We start from the raw sequence: 21,465 nt of genomic DNA, 5'->3' as shown, positions 1-21,465 counted from the left end.
TGATCTCCCTGGAGTAACTCCTCTGAAGCCAGTGCAGCTGGGAAAGTGTGAGATCAGAATCAGGCCCATGATGTCAGTGCAGCAACTCCGGATTTACACCTGCATGGAAACGGAACCTTTTCTTTTCACTTTCACCCACTGAGATTGTGGCAGTTTGAGAGCCCTGCTCCAGGCCCTGGAAGGCAGGGATGGGGGGAGACTGCAGGCTTTACCCCTTCCTCAGTCCTTCCATCTCTGCTCTGAACTGTCAGTTGAAGTTGGGTCTGTTTTGCTTCCACTGTATTGGCCAATGTAGATTGAGAGCACAGGAGAGTCCCCCTGTTCTCAGTTCCTGTATCCAGCACCACAGCAGGAGGGAAAACTCTGCCTAGCCTCCGCAACCCTGTAATGGATCATGATCACTCGTGAAAGACTGAGAATTTAGCTGCCAAACTCTGTCTCCAGTGAGCAGGTGTGAGTTGAGATTTTTAGGAGGCTTCTAAATTGGCTAGATTTGGGCATATTTTCACGGGAATGGCAAAAGGCACATCCTGGATGCCAGGGTATGCCCCACCTTCCCCCACCACCAGCCAAATTTTAAGTGCCTGCTCCAAAGCCTAGAGGCGACAGAACTTTTCAACAAAATAGTCGTAAGCATTTTTTAATCATATTTTTCCCTAATCTCATTCTCATCAATGACGGAACCATTTTAGCTGAAACTTTCCAAAAACATTCAACCTGGGGCGCACACCCAGCACAACAAACTTCAGCTCACAAGGTTTAAGTCTGGCAAAATTATAAGCAGCTGAAAACTGGCTCTTTTATAATGGAATTGTCAGGCAACTTTAACTACAGGGACCACTAAGAACTCCACCTATAATAATACTGCACTTGTCCTGCATTCAATGGTGAACTGATTGGATCGAAGGCCAGGAGGCTATGGTCATTGCATTGCCAATCCTCCCCATAAAAAAAATCATGAGTCGGGCTCCAAAAAAAAAAAAAAAAAGGCTTAAAAATCATTTTATTTTAAATATTAAATTTGGGGTGGTTCTTCTTTGTCTTCTGGTTTCTGAGGCTCTAGGTCCCACTTGATTGACATGTTTTAGCTTTTCTTTGCAACCAGGAGGACTAGAACTGACTTTTTTAAATGAAAGCTGAAGATTCTCAATCACTTGCCTACAGGAGCTGGGACTTTATTAAACACCCCAAATATTGTGAGACGTGATAAAACCATGAGTTGGCAATACTGGATCAACACCAAACCACGGTAGACGCGCCTCCCAGCACAAGAGAGGCAGACGTTTTAGGTGCTGATCTCCCTCCCACTGTCCATCGAGAATGCAGAACGGCAGCAATGCGGCCTGCAGACTGTAACTGCTGGGTGCTGCCAGCTAGTGGCAGGGTGGTGCATCTGGGGCAAACCATCTTCGGTCTGATCATTGGCCTGGGAGGAGTGCTTAGAAAAATGCAAGGATCCTGAAAGCGTTTGTAGATGTGTCACCAAACACGGGACCTTAAGGCATCGATGCCACCCCATTTTAAGACATTCTTTTGTTCGCCTTTGTTGTTGAATGCTAAATATATAACACTTGGTTAGTTTTCCAAAACTTTAAAGACACAGTTACTGTCAGAAGGCACGAGGAATGGTAAAGGTTGGTTCTGTAACTTGATCAGCAAGATGAACCCAGGTGGAAGACAAACTGCCAAGCAATGACATTTACAGACGCTCAGGAAAGGGCTGCTGAGCCAGAGGGGACCCATGAGGCCTTTGAAGCAGGAGGAAGAGAAGAGCAGCTAATAAGGGCACAAGGTGAGAACTGGACTAGGGAAGGGATGGGGGGGGGACTACAAAGAGAGCAGTCTTACATATGCCAACCTCTCAAGCCAGAAAGAGAGTGGAAGGGGGAGTCATCCTAATTCAGGTGTGAGGAGTTGGGATCAAGGAGGAAAGGCCCCAAAGAAATACATGCTCCGCTGTGAGATTGTCCTAGGTAGAATGTAAAAGGCCAGGGTGAGGACAAGGAGGAAAGTCCAAGTCAAAAGGCAAGTGAGAAGCCTCAGGTGAGAAAAAGGCAGCACCACACCTGCTCCTAGCAGCCTAGTGTGAGTCTTCAATATGTCCCACTCCAGGAAAGGCCCCTTCCTTGGCAGGGACTCCGCAGAGTACTGGAGTGCCAGCTAGAGGAACCTGAGAAGCAGGCTATAGGAGAGGGGCTAAGGGGAAAAATGGCACTAGCACGGAGAGAGAGAGCGCGCAACCAAGAGGAGGTGGGGAATGGTGCAAAGAAGAAAAGGAGTTAGAAAGGAGAACGTGGCTGAAGAGAAAAGGAGAGACGCATTGTCTGGTACGCCTGCTTCCAACTACAGGTGACGATGTTCTGAAGATAGACGCCTGTGCCAGCATAGCATTAGTACTAAAGTACCAGGCCTCAGGAAGGGAAGAGCTAAACTCACCAGGCCACGAATAATTCTCCCTCTAATCGCTTTGTTCTGTGTGTGGAATGACAGGCTGGCTGAGCATAAATATAATTTTCCCAGACAAAACCATGTTAAAATGGAGTTACGGTTGAAAGTACATATCAGTAATTGAGGGTATAATACACTGAAGGGATTTTGTAATTATCCCAAAACCAAGTGTTTTATGGCTTGTCTACGAGGGGAAATTAACTGGAATATGCTAGTGCTCTTCACATTCACACTTTACCTTCATCTGAAAGAACTTCCAAGTGTAGAAAAGCCACAAACCCAGGAAATTCAGAGTTAAAATTAAAGAAATCGAAACACGTTAACTATGGGAAAGCACAAGTAGGTACCTAAGGAACCTTAACTCTCCTCTGTAGTGACACTACGTAGGAGCCATCTTCGTTCATTTAGAGTTTTATAAAAACATAAACGGAGCCTTATGATATTTTAATATTTGTGATGCTAGATTAGATTAAGCTAATTTTAAAAACACATGAGATTTTTTTCTCCATCAGGGTGTCATTACGTATTATTCTCTGCAGGTTCTCTTACCACATCCACTGCTGCGGTAACTGAGAGCCTGAGGTTAGTGTGGCTTATGTAACAATGCAACTGTAAGGCTGCTTTGTACGTACTGCACCTTGACTTGTACGGTGTGGGTCTGTGTGAGACAATTCGGGACGGCAGCTGTTCCCGAGAATCTCACTCTCTCCCCATACACATGGAGACTTAATATTGGTTCTTTCCCTCTTTGTTTGCTTTTATGTCAGATCCGTCAACGAGACTGAATATATATTTGCTCTTTGCAGAAGGTTGCAAAAGAGCAGGTCAAAAATGCTAAGTATGATTCACAACAAGATTTCAAAAGAATTTTGTTCTTTAAATTGTGCAGGTTTTTTTTAAATCACAAATGACCCAAAAAATTAGCTCTGAAAACAAAAAACTCCCTCCCACCCCAGTTTTGGCATCTCCCACTCCATTTGCCTTTCCCCTTTTTGCAAGTGGAAAAAAGGAGACAAAAGGTAAAAAGGGATGGGAAAGAGCTTCAAAAGAAAAATTTCTCTTAAAAAAAATTGTTATTACTATTTGTTTATTTAGGAAGGATTAACCAGCTCCCAGATCCTTGCCTTGTAAATAGTGGAAACAAAAGGATTACAATGGTGAGCTTTTGTTTAAGGAGACTATACAGGAAATCAGATCTCAGGGTGTTACTGTCTTCTTCAGTGAGCATCATTACAACACCCCTCACATGTTGTTTCTAGTTATTTTATTAAATTGAGTGAATGCTTTCATTACACTTTTAACAAATCAGGCATGTCTATCAAATGTTAATATTAAAAAAATAGACAGAGGTGCTAGATTTTTTTTGCAGGTGAGTGTACTCTGAGTATTGTGTAAAAGATAACCAAATAGCTAAGTGTCACATGGACTTTTTTTTGGTTAGGAAAGTTTGTCTGCAAAGATCGATACTTTCATTATAAATTTTGTTTCTTAATTGTCCAGATGCCATCGCCTCTATTAAAGTTAGCTTTCTAGGTAAAACAGGTTTTCTAGAAAGTTGACACATGATGCCTCACTTGAAAATGCTGGTACCATGGAAAAGTGGGACAGTTAAAGTTAGCGTTGATCGCTGAGTAAGTTAGAAAAGTTTCTTTTCTGAATAGCGGGCCAATTGTGTGTTCCATGGATCTAGCAATCTTTGAAGCTCTCCAGTTTGTGATGTGGGTTAAGATTTGGATTATCTGCAATAGGTATCATTGGCTAGAGGAAAAAAATATATCTAGTCTCTAGTTCTAGCCCAAACACATTGCTGAAGGACGTGTATAAATGTTTTTGATTAATCCATAGTAGCGTAGCAATGTTTACACTGTCATAACTTTCTTGTTCAACAAAGACTTAGTATTTGGCTGGGTGACAACACCCCCAAATCACTACTGCTTTGAGCTGGCTGCTTTGATAGTACTATAAAATATTTGGAACAGATAGTTTAATATGTCTGTACAAAGCATCTGCACCATTCTTGGTCTTTTCTTATTCCGTGTAAGTTCTAAGAACATCCCCTGAATTCCTGCTAGGGTTTTATCTGGGATGATTCTAGGAAGATTTTGAAACAAGAAAGACAGTTCAGATCTTTATTTGCTGAAGTAGTGATTTGACATTTAAGTCATAAAGCTTTTCGAGGCTGTTTGAGATTTGAGATTTGAATTTCCAGGTGCCTTATACATTTGTACCCACATGTTTTCTGGATAAATGACTTTTCAGAATCTGGCAAATTTATAACTAGCATTTCAGATTTGGCATAATTTACTTTAAATCCAGATGCTTTCCCAAAGTCCTGGATTTCTTTAGAAATTAATTTCAGGGAAATATTTGGTTTAGCTAAAAATATGACATCAGCTTCACATAAAGCTACTTTCTGATGTGTTCTTGCAAGTTTTATTCCTTTGATAAACTAAATGTTCCTTATCTTCTGTGCAAAAGATTTCATGGCCACTGCAAAAACTAAGAGACAATGGACATCCCTGCCTTGTCCTTCTGTGTAATTCAAATAGGAGATGTAACCCCATTAATTCACACAGCTGCTTTTGGGCTGGGATACAGAGCAGATATCCATTGAAGGAAGCAAGTGCCAAAGTGCATTTGCACAGGGCTTAAAACAGACACTCTATTCTATCAAAGGCTTTCTCTGCATCAAGAGATAACAAGAGAAACGGATCTTTTTTTAGATCTGGAGTTATAGATAATTCCAAGTACTCTCTGTATGTTGTTTGACATTTGTCTATACTTAATGAATCCAGTCTGATCAGGATTTATATCAGCTGAGAGCACAGATCACAATTGGCTAGCTAGTCTTTTAGCTAAAATCCTTATGTCATGTTTCAACAGTGATGGCGTCTATAGGAGCTGCATAAGGTAGGTCTCTTCCAGCTTTAGGGAGAACCACTGCAGTAGCTTCTTTCATAGGTTATGGAAGTTCCTCCCTTAACAGAATGTCACCGAAAGAGTATCTCAAGGGATCCACTAATACCTCCTTAAATACCTTGCAAAAAGGAAAGGTAGAAAGCCCTCAGGTGCTGGAGTTTAACCACTTTTCATTCTTGCTATTGCTTCTACAATTTCTGTGTTATGTCTTCCTCTAAAATGTCTTTACCGGTTTTGCTCATCTTTGGCAAGCCTGCCTTCCAGACACTGGTGAATAACTTTAAAGCTTGGAGTGTCTAAAGTACAGATGTTTTTATAACAAATCACACTTGTTTTGGTAAGGTGCGTAACTATTGTTTGCTGATTGTTTTTAATTGGTGGAATAATATATTGCTCTTGAATTCCTTTAAGCTTTCCAGCCAACAGCCAAACAACTTCTATTTCCTTTTTCATAAAACATCGCCTTGAGTACCTAAGGGCTTTTTCAGTGGCATCTGTCGTCATGTGTGGGAGGAAAAGATACAGCCCCAGTGACCTGGCCCACCTGTAGAAGACGGAGCTTTCACAATACATTCTGTGAGCTGGGGGAGGCTATAGGGAAAATAGGAAAACTCAAGCAATACACTAGTATAAGATGACAGGAAATGCCTTGATCTGGGGTCCTTTGGAAGTGGGAGCACTTTATTTATTTATTTGATATGTGTTTGTGCAGTCTGCTGGAGTCCATACTAGCTGGCATGTTCCAGCTGGCTAGGAATGTCTGCACATTCTAAAGAGGTTTCATTGTTGCGATGAATGTTCTAGCATGCACCTAAGTTGAATTAAACTTGTCATAGGGCTGTGCAGGTGAGCATCTGATAGGAGAATGCTGACCACTAAGCTGGTTAGACTGAGGTTTTGACCTTATTCCTTGAGATTTTTTTAAAAACAAATATTTAACTCTTAGAAAACTGAGTTCATTCCTGCGATCCTTCAGACACACAATGTTACTCTGGTGTCAGCTGACAGGGACAGTTCTAGCTATGTTGCACAGTCATGAGAAGTAGAATAAAAAAGTGCTGCATCAGTCTTTGACTGAGAGGGATCAGGCAAGGAAACTATTATCAGGGAAAGATGTTTCCACAGGGATTTCAGCAACTAAAGTAGATCCTCTTGGTTTTATTTGTTAGCATCCCCTTGGCTGGGTGCTGGAGCCCTGACAGCTCCTTTCATCCTGAATGGGTGATTGCTGATTAGCATAATGGAAGTTTTTCCCCTCCTTAGTGAGACACTCCTGTTCTTGCTCCATCAGCCAAGATGCAAGAGGCAATTGTTACGAACAAACTTTACTGACCTAAGACCTATACCGTAGACCACTCAGTTGGAGGGCAAGAAAAAGAAGTACCGTGACAGAAGAGGACTGGTCAGTCACTCTCTTCGTGTCTGCCGTGCCCTTTTTCCAGTCTTAGGGCTGGATTTTCAGAGGCGCTGCATACCTGCAGTTCCTACTGACGTCACCTGGATTGGTGGGTGCTCAGATCCTTTGAAAATCAGGCCCTTAAAATATCTCCTTCCCCTAAAGATAGGTCACAGCATATGGGACTACCCAGAATCTTTCCTAAACGGTGGGCTCAGAATTCTCAGGTGTGGCATCTCTGTGAACCTGCTCCCCCTCCAGTAAGAGCAGGGGAACGTTACATAAAGGAGTCTTTTGGTGTGATGTGCTCTGAAGTATTTGTCTGGCTGCTCATAGGGCATGGAGGGTCCATGAGAGGAGGCGGAAGAGGCTAGTTATTGCAGATATGCCCAGCTCTTCCTGCGAGAGGAGAATAAAACACTGAATCCAAAGATGGAAAGTTTGACTGATGCAAATCTTACCCGCATGTAGACAGCTGCCGGGTGAAATGAGCCTGCCTCAGGGTTGCACTCCACCCCTCAAGCAAAGGTACCTAGGCAGAGGATTCATGAGGCATAACCCTCCCATGCCAGGCAAACTCTCTGTCCTACTGACCTGTCCCTCTGCCCTGATACCCACCCTGAGCTCTCCTCCCTAAATACCAGCCAGGCCTTCCACCCATCCCCACATACCCTATGTCAACCACGCCCCACACCTTCCATCTACCATTGACCGAAAGACCCAGCGACACACACTGACCAACCTTTCTTCCCTTTCACGCCCGCTCATCCGGACTCAGCACCGCACGCTGCCTTGTTATAGTTCCCCTCCACCACAAATCAAACTGAACGCTTCAAGCCAGCTGCTCAGCATTTTATACAAGAATCAGGCATCTCTGAGGTGGGTGACCTTGAGGAGGGCAACAGGACTTCCTGGTTCTAGCAAGACATACCTGTAAGCTCAGCACCCACCTGGCTCTCAAATGGAAAGAGAAGGAGATCTTCCTGGGCGGGTGCCAGAGACGTAAAGCTATCAGAATGCAGGACTGCTCAGCAGTAAGAATCCTAAAGCCAAGACGCGAAGGGAAACCCAGGCAATCAACACGACTTCATACTACCTAAGCACTGCCGTGGTGCTTCTTGCTGGGGACTTGGCTGTTGTAAAGCAAAGGGGTCGCATTAGTGTGTTTGTGGAGGTTCCTGGATGATGATCCTTGATATCGAGTAGCAGAGGAATCTTTCTGTTGTGGGGGGTGTCTGATGGCTGGCAGATACTGCCTGCATCACCCAGGCGCACTCAGTATTTGGGGTGCCGGTTGTTGTCTTCTGACATAATGGCTTGTGCAATGCCATGTAGTTGGATCTGTGCCCAGCAACCCCATTGCATCTTAGCCTCTCTACTGTGCTAGGTTCTGTTTGCTGGGGTATTACAGTACCCCGTTTGTCGCCCAGACACAACCAGCTCCTGGTATTTCTGCAGCAACTCTTCATAGACCGGACTGCTGTTCTTCAAGGCGAGTCTCAGGGCTGCCTCCTGGTAATGGGGTTGGAGACTGGGACAAGGCCAGTCCCAACAGTCTCGAGTTGCAGGTCTGACCGGCTGCAACTGGACACAGAGAGATTGTAGGCCTCTTCCTGCCTTCAGGTGTCTGTATCTGTCCAAAAGGAAGGGACGATCAATGTATTACGTTTCCAAACAGAGAGGTAGCTTGCTATCTTTTCCCTGACTTATCTGGCTCCCATGGGATTGCAGAGAGGGCAGATTATTGGAGCCTGAATGTAAATACTAATCCTCTGTAGAAAGGGGCAATACACTGGGTTACCGTGCTGCACTGGTGTAAGGCAAAGGTCTCCCTGTCTGCTGGAGAACATTCTTCAAGAATGGAGCACCTGCTCAGGGAAGTACGGCTCTACTACCATTAGCAAGTTCCCCTGATCAAAAGTAGGGAGAAGTGGTGTGCTGTCCTACAGCCAGGCTTGGACTGAACCTCCTTGTCTGAAAGGAACAGGCATCTTCCAGGGGCTCCAGCAGGCACCGATGGTGTTTATACCTCCTGGGAGAAGGTTACAGAACACCTTGATTTACTGGGGCCCTACACAGCTTTGCTAATACATCTCAATGCTGACCCCCAGAACTCCCTGCCATGCCAGTCCTGCTCAGTCACGTCTCAGCTCTCTGTAGACTTCACTCTTGATGTGCAGCACCCCAAGTTCTAATCTGGAGCCCCTCATTCATCTCTTGCAGTACCCCTCCTCCTGACTGGTAACATGCCCACGCTTCCAGCCCTGGGTGCCCCACACAGCTCTGCCAGTGCCTCCAGCACTAGGCATGGGCGCTCTGGATCACCCACTAACACCCCCTAATGTTCTAGTCTTTGAACCACTTTGTCAATACATCTCAGATAGGTCCTGCAACAGCCGCACTCTCCCCTGTTCCAGTCCTGGATCCTCCAAACAGATACCTAGCAACAACGGCTCTTACAAACACCCTGCGCTCCACACACTCTACTGGTCTACCTGAGCAATTCCAGCCCTACGATGGAAAATAGGGACCAAAAGGCCTTGATCTTCAATGCCCGCCGTGGGTTGGGCCAGCTCACAGATCCCCCCTCTCTTTGTGTGACCAAGACCCACCAAGAAAACTGCTTTCTCCAGGAACAATGGAACGGTCAACAACATGGGTGAGACCCAAGCAGGGGCCAGGGGCTGGAGCCTTCCCAGCAGCTGGCCCAGAGCTACGGAATTTCCTGCCAGCAAGAATGGACATGCCCATGAACCTCTCGGCAATAGTTTTCTCACAATAGCAACCATAGCCCACAGACTGCACCGTGTACGTGCCAAGCGGGGGAGAGAGCCCCAAAGAGACTCCAGGAGCCCCAGCACTGAGACAATCTGCCTTCCTGTAATGTTGGCCCGTCATTCACATACCACTGTGTGAGCCTGCAATTGTTTACACTGAAGTATGATGAGAAATAATGGGCTGAAACGAAGGGAAGGCTATTTAGGCAGAATATGTGGGGGGTGGGAAGACTTCCTGGTGGAGAGAGGCATTAGGGCAGCCGTAAAGTAGTCTCCCAAGGGAAATAGCAGAAGCGTCATCACTGAGACTTCTAAACTCGGCTGGATACGGCACTAGGAAAGCTGCTGTGGAAACAGCCCTAACTGAGGAGATGAGCTAATAATTTCCATCCCTAATTGCTGTGATTTGAGTGCTCTGGAGTGGTCATTCTGCTAATAGAGACAGGAAATAGCGATGGAATTAGTGTGGTCTGAATGAATCCTTAAGAGGACGCTGGGTGTGTCTGCGCCAGGGTTCCACCGCGGGAAGAAGTTGCTTGTTGGGGTAGTGGGGTTTTCTCCTAGCGTTAGGTTGTTCCAAACTCTCACCCACCCCTTGCCTTCGGGTGGAGAACCCTGCAACAGCCTGTGGGGAGGCAGGAATGCACCCAGGAATGTCTCCCACACTCCAAAGGGCTCAGCACCATTGGTCCCTTAGTCACAGACTATGGCACCTCCTTCCCCATGGGCTCTGGGGGATTCTTGCATGCAGTGCAAGTGTAACGGGCTGAAGTAACATGTATAACTGCTTCACTCTCCTTTCTCCTGCACCTCCGCTTACTGCTCTGCAGAAGCACAGCTCAGAGTAGTCTTTGCAGAAAAGTAGGAAGAAGGCATATACAGAGTTAGAGCTCAGAGCTATGCTGTTCAGAGCCCCCGGGTAGCGGTGTTCAGAACATTTTCCAGTCCGCTTCCGAGGGAGTACTATACAACTTCTTAGTGAACAACCACTTAATACATACACACACATTTGCAGGCAGTATTTGGAATATTTTTAATAACTTCTTACACAAAGCTATTAGTGTTTACTTATCCAAACTGCCCCAGTTCATGGTTTGTAATATAGATTTTGTTACTGTGTTTCAACAGAACATACCAACTTTTATTCCCCTCTGATCTTATCAAAGAGAGAATTTCTCAGTTTCTGTAGTTTGGACACAAAATGTAGAAGTGTGTCACCTGGAATCTCCAGAGCCCAAGGATGGCAGCTTCTCAGTACCCTCCAAATACCTCCGCATCTCCTCAGCAAAACTGTCTGAAGATCTGTGCAGCCAACCGCAATTCCAGTCCCCTAGCTAACAGTCTCCTCAGTTTCTAGCAAGACTGCCAAGCTGCAGCCTCTATCCAAAGCTACCCAGGTATTGGGACACAGCATCCACATCACATACAGTTGCTAAGTGCGGTGGGCTGGCTGCAACTTCCTTATTTATAACCCTTTCCTCTGAACTCTGATCGGCTCTGCTCATAGATGGTGAATGTGTGGACCCTGCAAGACTGCCTGCCCTTAATGGAAACTTTCAGTGCTGCTTCAGAAATAGCTACTGAGCATGTTGAGAAACGACCACCTCTTTCTTTGAGAGATCTCTGTTCTCCTAAGTTGCCCTGCTCTCTGCATGGGGAGGTTGCACAAGCGCATAGAGTAGGACTACGCAGCCTGTAGCCCTGCACCTTCCACCAGGGGTCAACGGACTTGGGCTAGCAGGTCTTGCAGTAGCCAACTGTGTAGGCAGCTCTTTGACGTTGCGGCTCAGGATGGAGCTCAGGCTCTGAAGTCTACGCCAGTTCCTATGCTTCAGAACCTGAGCCCCGGCCCGAGCCACAACTTCAAAGCACTGTGTGTTTTTAGAGGGCCAGCCCGAGCCCCGCTACCCTGAGTTTGACACCCTAGGCGGGGAGGCTTGCTGACACAGGCTGTGTAGACATACCATAGAGGCTGCTTCCTGCACCTGCTGCACGTGTCTTGTCCTGTCCCCTCTACCTGAACGGCGTCCCCATCTTCCAGTAGGAAGAGACCGGGCAGCAGGGGTATGATCTTCTGCCAGCTCTCTAGCCAACGAGGGCTTTGCCGGGGGGCGGGATGGAGCAGCCCTTTCCGCCTGTCTACTCCTCACCGAGCCAGCCAGGGTGCCGAGGGCTGGGAAGGTGTTTGCAGCTCAGCTGCCGGCATGTGGAGTGTTGGCCCCACCGTGGGAGTGGCCTTCAACTCCAAGGATAAGAGTTTCTTGGGTGGGTGCTCACGTGCCCGGGGGCGCAGCTCTGTAGGTCTAAGCTTTCCCCTCCGCGTGCTACGGTCAGAGAGCCAGGCTGTCCCTGGAGAACTGACGAGCGCATGAGGCTGGGTGGCGGGGGACTTAGGAGTGTAGAGCTAGACAGGGGAAGGTCGCTATTAGCACAGGGCTGCATGCGAGAGAGGTGCTTGGAAGGAGGCTCCCTTTCTATTTACTTTGCCCTGCTGTAGCTCTGCAGCGATGACATCTCAGTGCTTTCCAAGGGAAGGGGAGTGTTCTCTGGCTACATCTCACTGCAGGGACCATTGCTCATCCCTTCTGGTCTTTGCCGAAGACACACACAAATGTCGTCTCCTGAGGGCTGGACTACTTTGGTCTAATTCCGGTGGTTGGGCTGGGTGTTGGTGGCCTGTGATATCCAGGATGATAGACTCATAGAAACGGGGGGTGGGAAGGGCCCTTGACAAGTCATCAAGCCCAACCCCCTGCACTGAGGCAGGACCAAGTTCACCTGGGCCAGCCCTACAGGTGTTTGTCTAACCTGGTCTTAAAAATCGCTAGGGAGACCAGGAGTCCTGATTTTATAGGGACAGTCCTGATATTGGAGGCTACGTCCTATATAGACACCTATTACCCGCCACCCCCATCCTGATTTTTCACACTTGCTATCTGGTCACCCTAAAAACTGCAGTAATGGGGATTCCACCACCTCCCTTGGAAGCTTATTCCAGATCTTAACTATGTAATATCGAATGTATCTGATGATCTCTTTAGACTCCGTTATCCCTATTTTACAGAGGAGAGGCACAGAGCAGTGATGCCATTGCCCAAGATCTCACACAAATGAACCTCAGCTGCTCCTGGGGAGGAGAGATACTAGCGATGTCATCACCAGGACGTAACCCAGAAATGATAACATCTGAGTCTTGATAAAATGCCGTTGGCCCAGCTACCCGGTGCCAGACCATGGGCAATGCCAGATGCTTCCTGTGCAGTTGGAAGCCCACCTACCACCAGTCCCTGATGAAGTGGTGGTTAGGTTTCTGTGCCCTGCCATGTTCTCCACAGCAACTGATAGGGTATGGGGAAGTCAGCGCTTCTTACCGGTTGGAGTCCTTAGGAGGTAAAATGTTTCCCTGGCTGTTTAGGCGGGGAGCTCGGCCTTCGCTTCTCATCTTCAGGCGCTTGCATTCCTGTAGCTCTTTCTGGATTTGGGCCACAGCTCTTGCCTTACATTTCGGGTCCAAAAACAAAGCTCCCTGGGCGATGAACTTCAGGTAAGTGTTCCCATCCATCTCTGAGGGAGGCGGGACCGGGGGCTGGGGCAGGCAGCATGTCCTGGGAGCTGTAACCCAGCGCCACACATTGCTGTCATAAGGTGTGTCCGGCCTTGAAGGGAAGAGTGGGGGCAGCCTCCCTACGTCCAGCCACGTGTGGTATCCCCAGATGTGCCAGCGGCTGGTGTCTTCCCAGGAGCAGCGCAGTGTCTGACGAACCTTGATCTTGGTATCTGTGCAGGGCGGTTTTGCAACTGCCAGTTTATGATCAGCTCTTGGGGAAAACCCTGGCCATGAGGTATGCCTCTCTTTCCACAAGAACTCACGCTCTGCCCAAGTGGTCATCTGCAAAGAAATCCCTGATGCTGGGGAAAAGCAGGGAGAAAACATTCGATAAAGCCCGTCCTCCAGAAAGATCGCTACTGTTCCAATGCTCTTGTCATGGCCTGCTGCTCCTGAATACAGTGGGCAAAGCCAGGTACAACCTGCAGTGTTCCCCTGCAAACTTTCCTCTCACAGCTCTGCCACGGGGCCTCCGTCCTGCCTGGCAACCCTCCTGCTATCAGTCCTGGGCTCCCCGCAGGAGAGAAACGAAACATTTCCCACTGCTATAAACAGCGTGTAGTGCCAGGCATAAAGTACGCCCCTCCTCCGTCACTGTCAGTAACTAGCAGGCTGTAGCATCACACACCTACAGAGTTGCGTAGGAACAATCACCCTAAACAGCACAATCCAGAGCTACCTGTTTTCCTCCAAGAGAGGGAGGAGGAGAGTCAGTTCACAACTACCCAAGAGGGCACCTGTCACTCCAGTTTACTGAGTGTGAAAGTATGTGCCTTCTTGCGGGACCAGATGAGCACTGATGCTCTCATCAGACAGCTTGCTGCAGTTTGCACACTCACCACTCTCTCCCCTGTGCTGACTGGCCATTGGATCCAACCCTTCCTGCCCCTCCCTTTCCTCTGTAACCCCTACCAACCCCCTTCCTCACGGTCTCTATCCCTCCCTCCCCCTCGTGTTCTTTATCTTTGCCGCTAGCTAGTTTTCGAACACAGAAAGGACTGAAATAACCAAACAAAACCCAAACAATGATGCCATCCTGTCATTCACTCTGCTTGTACGCTCTACTCCTTTCCCCTCCCCTTTGTCTACCTTCTCTAGTCAGACTGTAGGCTCCTGGGGGCAGGGACCGACTGCTATTCTCTTTGTACAGTGCCTGGCGCAACAGGCTGCTGTTCTTAGTTAGCCCCTGGACACTGCTATGAGAAATGTTTAAAAGTCACCAGCATTGCTGTAAACAGCCCAAATTACACAATGGTGTTCATTTCAATGGGGCATGCAAAGCACAGGGCTCCCACACACACTCTGCAAAGACGTGTCCTGCACAGCATCTTACCTAGCACTGCAGGCATCGTGCACTGCCAGTCTGGGGAGAAAGGAAACCAGTTCCCTCTCTAGGCATCTATTCAGTTCCTAGTTTGAAATGAACCCTTCTGGGAATAGGATGTATCATGGAATAGGGATGATACCCATAGAGTTCTAGAGAAGTTATTCTAAAAAGGCCTGTAGACTGCAATAGAAAAGGAGATCTTCTCTGTCACTGTGGAATTCAATAGCAAATTAGGTCCCCTGCTGTGGAAAGACCATTCTCTCAAATCAATAGCTTTCTTCCGTAAAGGAAGAACTTCAGGAACAAAAGTCGTTTTTGCAGACTGTAATGAGACCGTTTTTCTTCCCACAAGTGCCCTTCCAGACACCTAGAGAAGTCAGTTTCTTTCCATGAAGCATTTTCTCCAGGCAAGCTGTTTGGGCACAAAGATCTCACCTTTGTGGGTGTCCCAAAGAAGGGCTTTGAGGTGACTCTCTTCCCACAGACACAGCCCATTTCCCAGGAAAGGAAGTCCACGGAGCTCTATCTGTGTGTGGCATTTGTGTATTTACTTGTTGTTATGGTGACTATAGTACAGTCATACTTACCCACAGATTTTCTATAAAGCTGACGGCAACCGAGCCCGGTCCAGACTTGCCCCACAGACGTTTACCTTCTGAGGTTTGCAATTAAACAATGAAGCCTCGGTCACATTTTTGAGAGACATTCTACAGTCCTCCTTCAGGTGTGTAACCAGCCCAACTCCGCAACTGCAGGTGGTGCGGATTGGTACATTTCACCTGAACAAAAACTAAAATGCTGCAGAGGCTGAAAGAATGACAAAGACTAAAAAACTATTAAAAAACCAGCCAGTGGCTGCTGGACTCCTCTGCAGGCTTCACTCCTGCTCCATCTCTCTCCCTTCCAGGCCCTGCTCCCCAGTGCAGACCTAGGTTTTAGCTTCAGCCTCTCTTGTTTTTCAGTCTCTCTCTCTTGGCCTTGGCTCTCCTAGCTAAGAGCTGCAATGCACAGATCTATTTCCACAGCAGCCGCTTGTGATGTCATGGACACAGAACTATGACTTCAGCTGGGGCTGAAGCAGGAGCAGCTGAACTAAGGAACCTTGAAAGAACATTTGCGGGTGAGCCACAAGGAAGAACACCCTCTTCCTCCACCGATCTCGGCAGCTTTCTCTCTAAATCGAAGGTGTTTCAGTTTCAGGGTAACAGAAATACCTAGCAGCTAAGTCGTACTTCATCACCTCGAAGCTCTTTACAGGCAATTTTGTCTCCTCCTTAGAGAGGAGGAAACTTGAGGCTCAACCAGAAGTTATGGGCCTGAAGCAGGAACCATTAGGTGAAATTCTCTGGCTTATGAAATACAGGAGGTGAAACTAGATCAGTGGTTCTCAAGCCGGGGGTCACAACCCTTCTGGGGGTCGCGAGCTGTCAGCCCCTCTGCATGCCGGTAAGGATAGCCTGGCACGCGGGGCATCATCACTTTTGTGGGGGGGCGGTTGTCATAGCCTGAAATATTTTCAAAGGGGGTCCCAGCAAAAAAAGTTTGAGAACCTCTGAACTAGATGATCATAAGCCTTTGATATGGTCTCCACAGTATTCTTATCAGCAAATTGAAGTATGGGTTGGATGAATGGACTATAAGATGGATAGAAAGCTGGCTAGATCATCAGGCTCAACGGGTAGTGATCAACAGCTCAATGTCTAGTTGGCAGCCAGTAACAAGCGAAGTGCCCCAGGGGTTGGTGCTGGGGCCGGTTTTGTTCAACATCTTCATTAATGATCTGGAGGATGGGGTGGATTGCACCCTCAGCCAGTTTGCAGATGACAGAGCTGGGGGGAGTGGTAGATATGCTGGAGGGCAGGGATAGGATACAGAGGGACCTAGACAAATTAGAAGATTGGGCCAAAAGAAATCTGGTGAGGTTCAGCAAAGACAAGTGCAGAGTCCTCCACTCAGGATGTAAGAATCCCATGCACAGCTACAGACCAGGGACCGATGAGCTAGGCAGCAGTTCTGCAGAAAAGGACCTGGGGGTTACAGTGGACATGAAGCTGGATATGAGTCAACAGTGCGCGCTTATTGCCAGAAGGCTAATGGCATATTGGGCTGCATTAGTAGGAGCATTGCCAGCAGATCGAGGGAAGTGATTATTTCCCTCTATTCGGCATTGGTGAGGCCTCATTTGGAGTATTGTGTCCAGTTTTGGGCCCCCCACTACAGAAAGGATGTGGACAAATTAGAAAGAGTCTAGTGGAGGGCAACAAAAATGATTAGGGGGCTGGAGCACATGACTTATGAGAATCTGAGGGAACTAAGCTTGTTTAGTCTTCAGAAGAGAAGAGGGGGGGATTTGATAGCAGCCTTTAACTACCTGAAAGGGGGTTCCAGGGAGGATGGAGCTAGGCTGTTCTCCGTGTTAGTAGATGACAGAACAAGGAGCAATGGTCTCAAGTTGCAGTGGGGGAGGTGTAGGTTGGATATTAGGAAAAACCTTTTCACTAGGAGGGTGGTGAAGCACTGGAATGGGTTACCTAGGGAGGTGGTGGAATCTCCATCCTTAGAGGTTTTTAAGGCCCAGCTTGACAAAACCCTGGCTGGAATGATTTAGTTGGTGTTGGTCCTGGTTTGAGCAGGGGGTTGGACTAGATTACCTGCTGAGGTCCCTTTCAACTCTAATCATCTATGATCAGGGTCCTGTCTGGCTTTAAAATCCATGAGGTTTGGAAAGGTGAAAATAAGTGGGAATAGAACTCCAGTCTACTGGCTTTCAGCCAGATGCTCCGTCCATTAGAACACAGCTTTCTGGCATGCTTCTTATACGCTTAGCTCTTTGCTGCCCAAACAGAGTGAGATTTTCAAAAGCACTTACCATTGATCTAATGCTACTCCTATTGAAGTTAATGGCTTAATTCCCTTTAGGCAAACACTGCATTGCTGATGAAAATCCCACATTTAGGTCTCCTGCCTTTCTACTGAGACCCATCAGAACTTAGCTCTTCCCTTTAGTATTTCAATGTGAACTGTTAGTGAACAGTTGCATTTTTGCTCTCAAACCAGTTGGTGCAGATTGTACCCCCTTTTCATTTCTGCATTTTCTATTTGCTTGTGCATTAACAAACAAGCTGTAACACCTTGTATATTTCCCCACTGGTATGGGCCAAAAGAGACCATGCATTCACCGATATGCTTTTAGACTGCATTTGTAGAGACGTCACATCATGGGGTGGGGTGGGGAATAATGACAGTCTGATCACATTTGGCATATTCTATTCTGGACAGAGTCGAAGGAGAGGAGTCAGAAAACAGCAACAAACCTGATTCTGTAGCGTTAGGGAGTCACATCTGAGGAAGGATTCAAACCTAAATATGTAGGTCTTAGGCAAATGACCACAAAGGAAGATGCATGAAAGAACATAACTGCAAATTTTGAAAGAGCATATAGGTAAATATGGATTTTTAAGTCTCAAGAGGAGAAGGGATACTGTGAGGGGGTGACCCTACCCCACACTAGAGACAAGGGAGTTGAACCTACATTATGAGTGGAGGAAGTTCCGCCCCTTAGACCATGCTGGGCATGCTCTAACTGCTGCTTCTGTATAAAAGGGAGCAGCCCGGCTCGTTTGTGGCAGACTGCAGAGGAGGAAGGATGCTTGGTGGAAGTTCCAAGTAGGGAGCCGTTACAGCCGCCAGCTGAGGGAACTGGAGTCCCAAACAGAGACTGGCCACCCACGACTGACCACCCAGAGCCAGATGTCCAGGGAGCTAATGACATTGCGGAACCCAAAGACCCTGACGAGACCCGGGCCGCCGCATCAGAAGGCACAGTAGGAAGTAGCTCAGGGAGACGGAGCAAGTGGTATCTCCTGCCTGAGACCAGTCAGCGCATTGCAGGAGGATCCCCGCTGACCAGGGTGGTGACCAACCCCATCGTGGACAGGGCTCTAGGCTGGGATATGGTGGAGTCGGGCAGGCCCGCATCTCCCTACACCACCTGCCACTCCCCTTGGGGTGACAGCAAACCCCTACCCCAGCATCTGACTGTCTTAAAGGCTTATTCCTTTGTTTCCATCCCACCCTTCTATTTTTGAAAATCTTGTTTTTGTTCCCCCTCACCCCCAACGCTAAGCAGCCTTTAAGACAGGAAGAAGTGGGGAGTGGCGGCTGTATGAAAAAACAGTTACCTACCTTTGTAACTTGCTTTTTGAGATGCGATGCTCATGTCCATTCCAAGTAAGTGTGTGCATGCCGCACGCACAGCCGTCAGACAGTTCTTCCCCTAGCAGTACCTGTGAGGTCAAGCCAGCTGTCCCTAGAGTCATGGTGCCATATATAGGGACCTGCTGACCCACCACCTCTTAATGATGAGACTGCCAGACTTAGCTTTGGGTGCTGCAAATAGCCCAGGATGGAGGGTATTGATCCCTGAGTCAGGGGAGGGGCGATACCCTTCTGCAATGACCTGAAAATCTCTTCCATTTGGCCAAGTATGAAGCCCTTGTGGATGGCTTCCTGCTACCGAGGAGGACCTCTCTGACCGGCTCCAGCATGTTGATTCTATGGTGTTTAACCATGAAGCTTCCAGGCTGTGAGATGGAGAGACTCTAGATTGGGTTGCTGCAGGCAGCCATGGTCCTGAGTAATCAGGTCTGGCACCAATAGTAGAGTGATTGGAGGGGCCACCAACAACTCCATCAGCGTTGGGTACCAATGCTGCTGAGGCCAGGCTGGAGCTACAAGGATAATGGATGCTCTCTCTCTCTCTAGTAGGACCTTGTGGACGAGTGAGAAGGGTGGAAACATGTACAGAGGCCCCACTCCCAACTCAGGGATGCATCTGTGACCGAGCCTGGACTGTGGTTCAGGAATGAGCAAAACTGTTGACACTTCCTGTTGATCCTTGTCGTGAACAAGTCTACCTGGAGAGCACCCACTTCCAGAAAATGGTGTTTGCAACATCTGTCAGAGGGACCACTCATGGCTGTAAAATGACCTGCTGAACCAGTCTGCAAGATCATTCTGCACTCCTGGTAGGTAAGATGCTTCTAGGTGGATTGCATGGGCTATGGAAAATTCCCACAGCTTGAGGGCTTCGCGACTCAGGGGAAAGGAACGTATGACCCCATCTGTTTATGTAAGATTGCCGAGATGTTGTCTGTCATCACCATTATATATTTGCCCTGTATAATGGGGGCAGAATATATGACAAGACAGTCGGACAGCCCTGAGCTCCCTGATGTTGATGTGGAGGGAGAGCTCCAATTGGGACCAGAGCCCCTGAGTTCTGTGGGTGCCTAGGTGGGCTCCCCAACCCAGTTCTGAGGCATCCATGACCAGTGTCATCAAAGATTGTGGTTTGTAAAAGGGTACTCTCTTGCAAACTGTGGTTGGTTTGATCCACCAGCAGAGGGACTCGATAACCTTGGGCAGGAGTGTGACTACCTTGTCCAGAGTGTCTCTTTTTGGGTGATACACTGATGCCAATCAAGCTTGGAGTGGTCTAAGTCAAACCCTGGCATTTTGCATCACATAGGTGCAGGAGGCCATGTGTCCGAGCAACTTTAGGCAATTTCACGCTGTTGTTGTAGGGAAGCACCTGAGTTGGTCTATGATGGAGTGCATATTGTGAAAGTGGGACTCCAGTAGGAATGCCATAACCTGGACCAAATCCAACGTGAGGGCAGTTGGACCTTAAAGTGTTTCCGCTGTGGGACAGGGGTGGGCAAACCCACTGATTTTAACATTGATCTTTGAGGCTGTGGAGTTTGGAGTCCGTTTGCTCCAAGAGTAGTCCAAAGCCTTCAAAGGGCAAGTCCTGGACCATCTGTTGGACTTCCGGGGAGAAGCCTGACACCTGCAGCCACGAGCTTCTCCTCATGGCAATAGCTGAGGACACTGTCCTTGCGGCTGATTCACCCACATCCAGGGTGGCTTGTTGTGTGGTTCTTGCCATCGGTTTGCCCTCCTGAATAACCACCTCAAATTCCATTCTGGAATTGGCTGGGATCTGCAGTGACTCTGAGACACTTTTGCACCTGTCAATCTGATGTGACTCTCTGAGGCACTTTAGACAGGAGTTGTGTGGGTCGCCTTTGAGCATAAATTTATGGCAGGACCACACGACAAATCTCTGGGGTTGGTGCATTCCCCAGTTTCCCAGGGAGGGGTAAGAAAATAGGGGGAGACCCCTAAATGAAACTTTACTACCGACTACTCTAACTATTTCAACGGAACTGTTTCAACTATTTACAGATGACTGAAAACAAAACGGTAGAGTATGGCTTGCTGAAACAAGAGAAAGAGAAGCTCCAAGGACCATCAGACAGTAAGAAGGAACTGCAGAGGTGGCAGGTCGCCTGGTTGACCCTGACGGGTACTGCTAGTGGAAAAACTTTCAGATAGCTGTGCATGCAGTGCGCACACATCGACTTGGAATTGACATGAGCAAGCACTCAAAGAAGAAACCATGATCTTGGTGTTCTCACAGCTGAGGAGACAAAAAACTAGGAGCAGCAGCTTACTGCCTGGGCCTTCAGCTCTGGACATCTATCAATGGGCAGGGCGGAACTGGATTCAGCCTTCTTTCCCTTCCCCCCACAGTTCTTTTCCACCCCATGTGCCTCCTGAATTTGTCTAGGGCTTGCTTCCGAAACTGAGTCACAGTGCTAGAGCATGAATATTAGGCAAAGGAAATTAACTCCTTGTTGCATGGTCTACCTTGAGTGAATTGCTAAAAAACAGCTGCGCCACAGAAAAAAGTTAGACTAACATGCTGCCTCTGCCCTTGGAAGCAGCAATGGCAGCACATGGTCCAGCGATCCCTCCCCCCTCAGTTATAGGCAGGAAAGGGAAACAATTTGGCTGAGGTACTTTTGTCTTCTGTTTTTGAACCAAGGCACCATCTAAACTCCTTCCAGAGCACTTTCCTCTCATCACAAACTCCAGAGGAGTGAGATCGGCTTCCCTATTACACGCTGTAGTGGAAGATACGTAA

At 47.7% G+C, this 21,465-nt stretch overlaps 1 protein-coding gene and 1 long non-coding RNA gene across 3 annotated transcripts in view; one reads left to right on the top strand and one right to left on the bottom strand.

Annotated features, from left to right (window-relative positions):
* The window catches only part of LOC137141851 (uncharacterized), a 37,760-nt gene that overhangs the window by 7,798 nt on the left and 8,497 nt on the right, over nucleotides 1–21,465 (top strand). The window contains exons 1-2 of one of the 2 annotated variants that reach the window (XR_010916751.1): nucleotides 19,270–19,501; nucleotides 20,724–21,461. This is a non-coding gene — a long non-coding RNA (uncharacterized lncRNA). Of the gene's footprint in view, nucleotides 1–19,269; nucleotides 19,502–20,723; nucleotides 21,462–21,465 lie in introns of those variants that run through there. The other variant, XR_010916750.1, reaches the window with a different exon arrangement.
* TEX52 (testis expressed 52) lies at nucleotides 8,001–13,429 on the bottom strand. Its single transcript, XM_067530938.1, has 2 exons — nucleotides 12,912–13,429; nucleotides 8,001–8,396 (listed from the first exon to the last, which is right to left on the bottom strand). The coding sequence occupies exons 1-2, from the start codon at nucleotides 13,427–13,429 to the stop codon at nucleotides 8,147–8,149; spliced, it is 768 nt and encodes a 255-aa protein (XP_067387039.1). The 3' UTR covers nucleotides 8,001–8,146.

The sequence above is a fragment of the Emydura macquarii genome, unplaced genomic scaffold, assembly GCF_026122565.2.
Source record: "Emydura macquarii macquarii isolate MOO-44397 ecotype Brisbane River unplaced genomic scaffold, CSIRO-AGI_Emac_v2 contig_3122, whole genome shotgun sequence".
In the NCBI taxonomy this organism is placed as follows: Eukaryota; Metazoa; Chordata; order Testudines; family Chelidae; genus Emydura; species Emydura macquarii.
The sequence above is the reverse complement of the archived record's forward strand: the minus strand, read 5'-3'. Positions and strand labels throughout refer to the sequence as shown.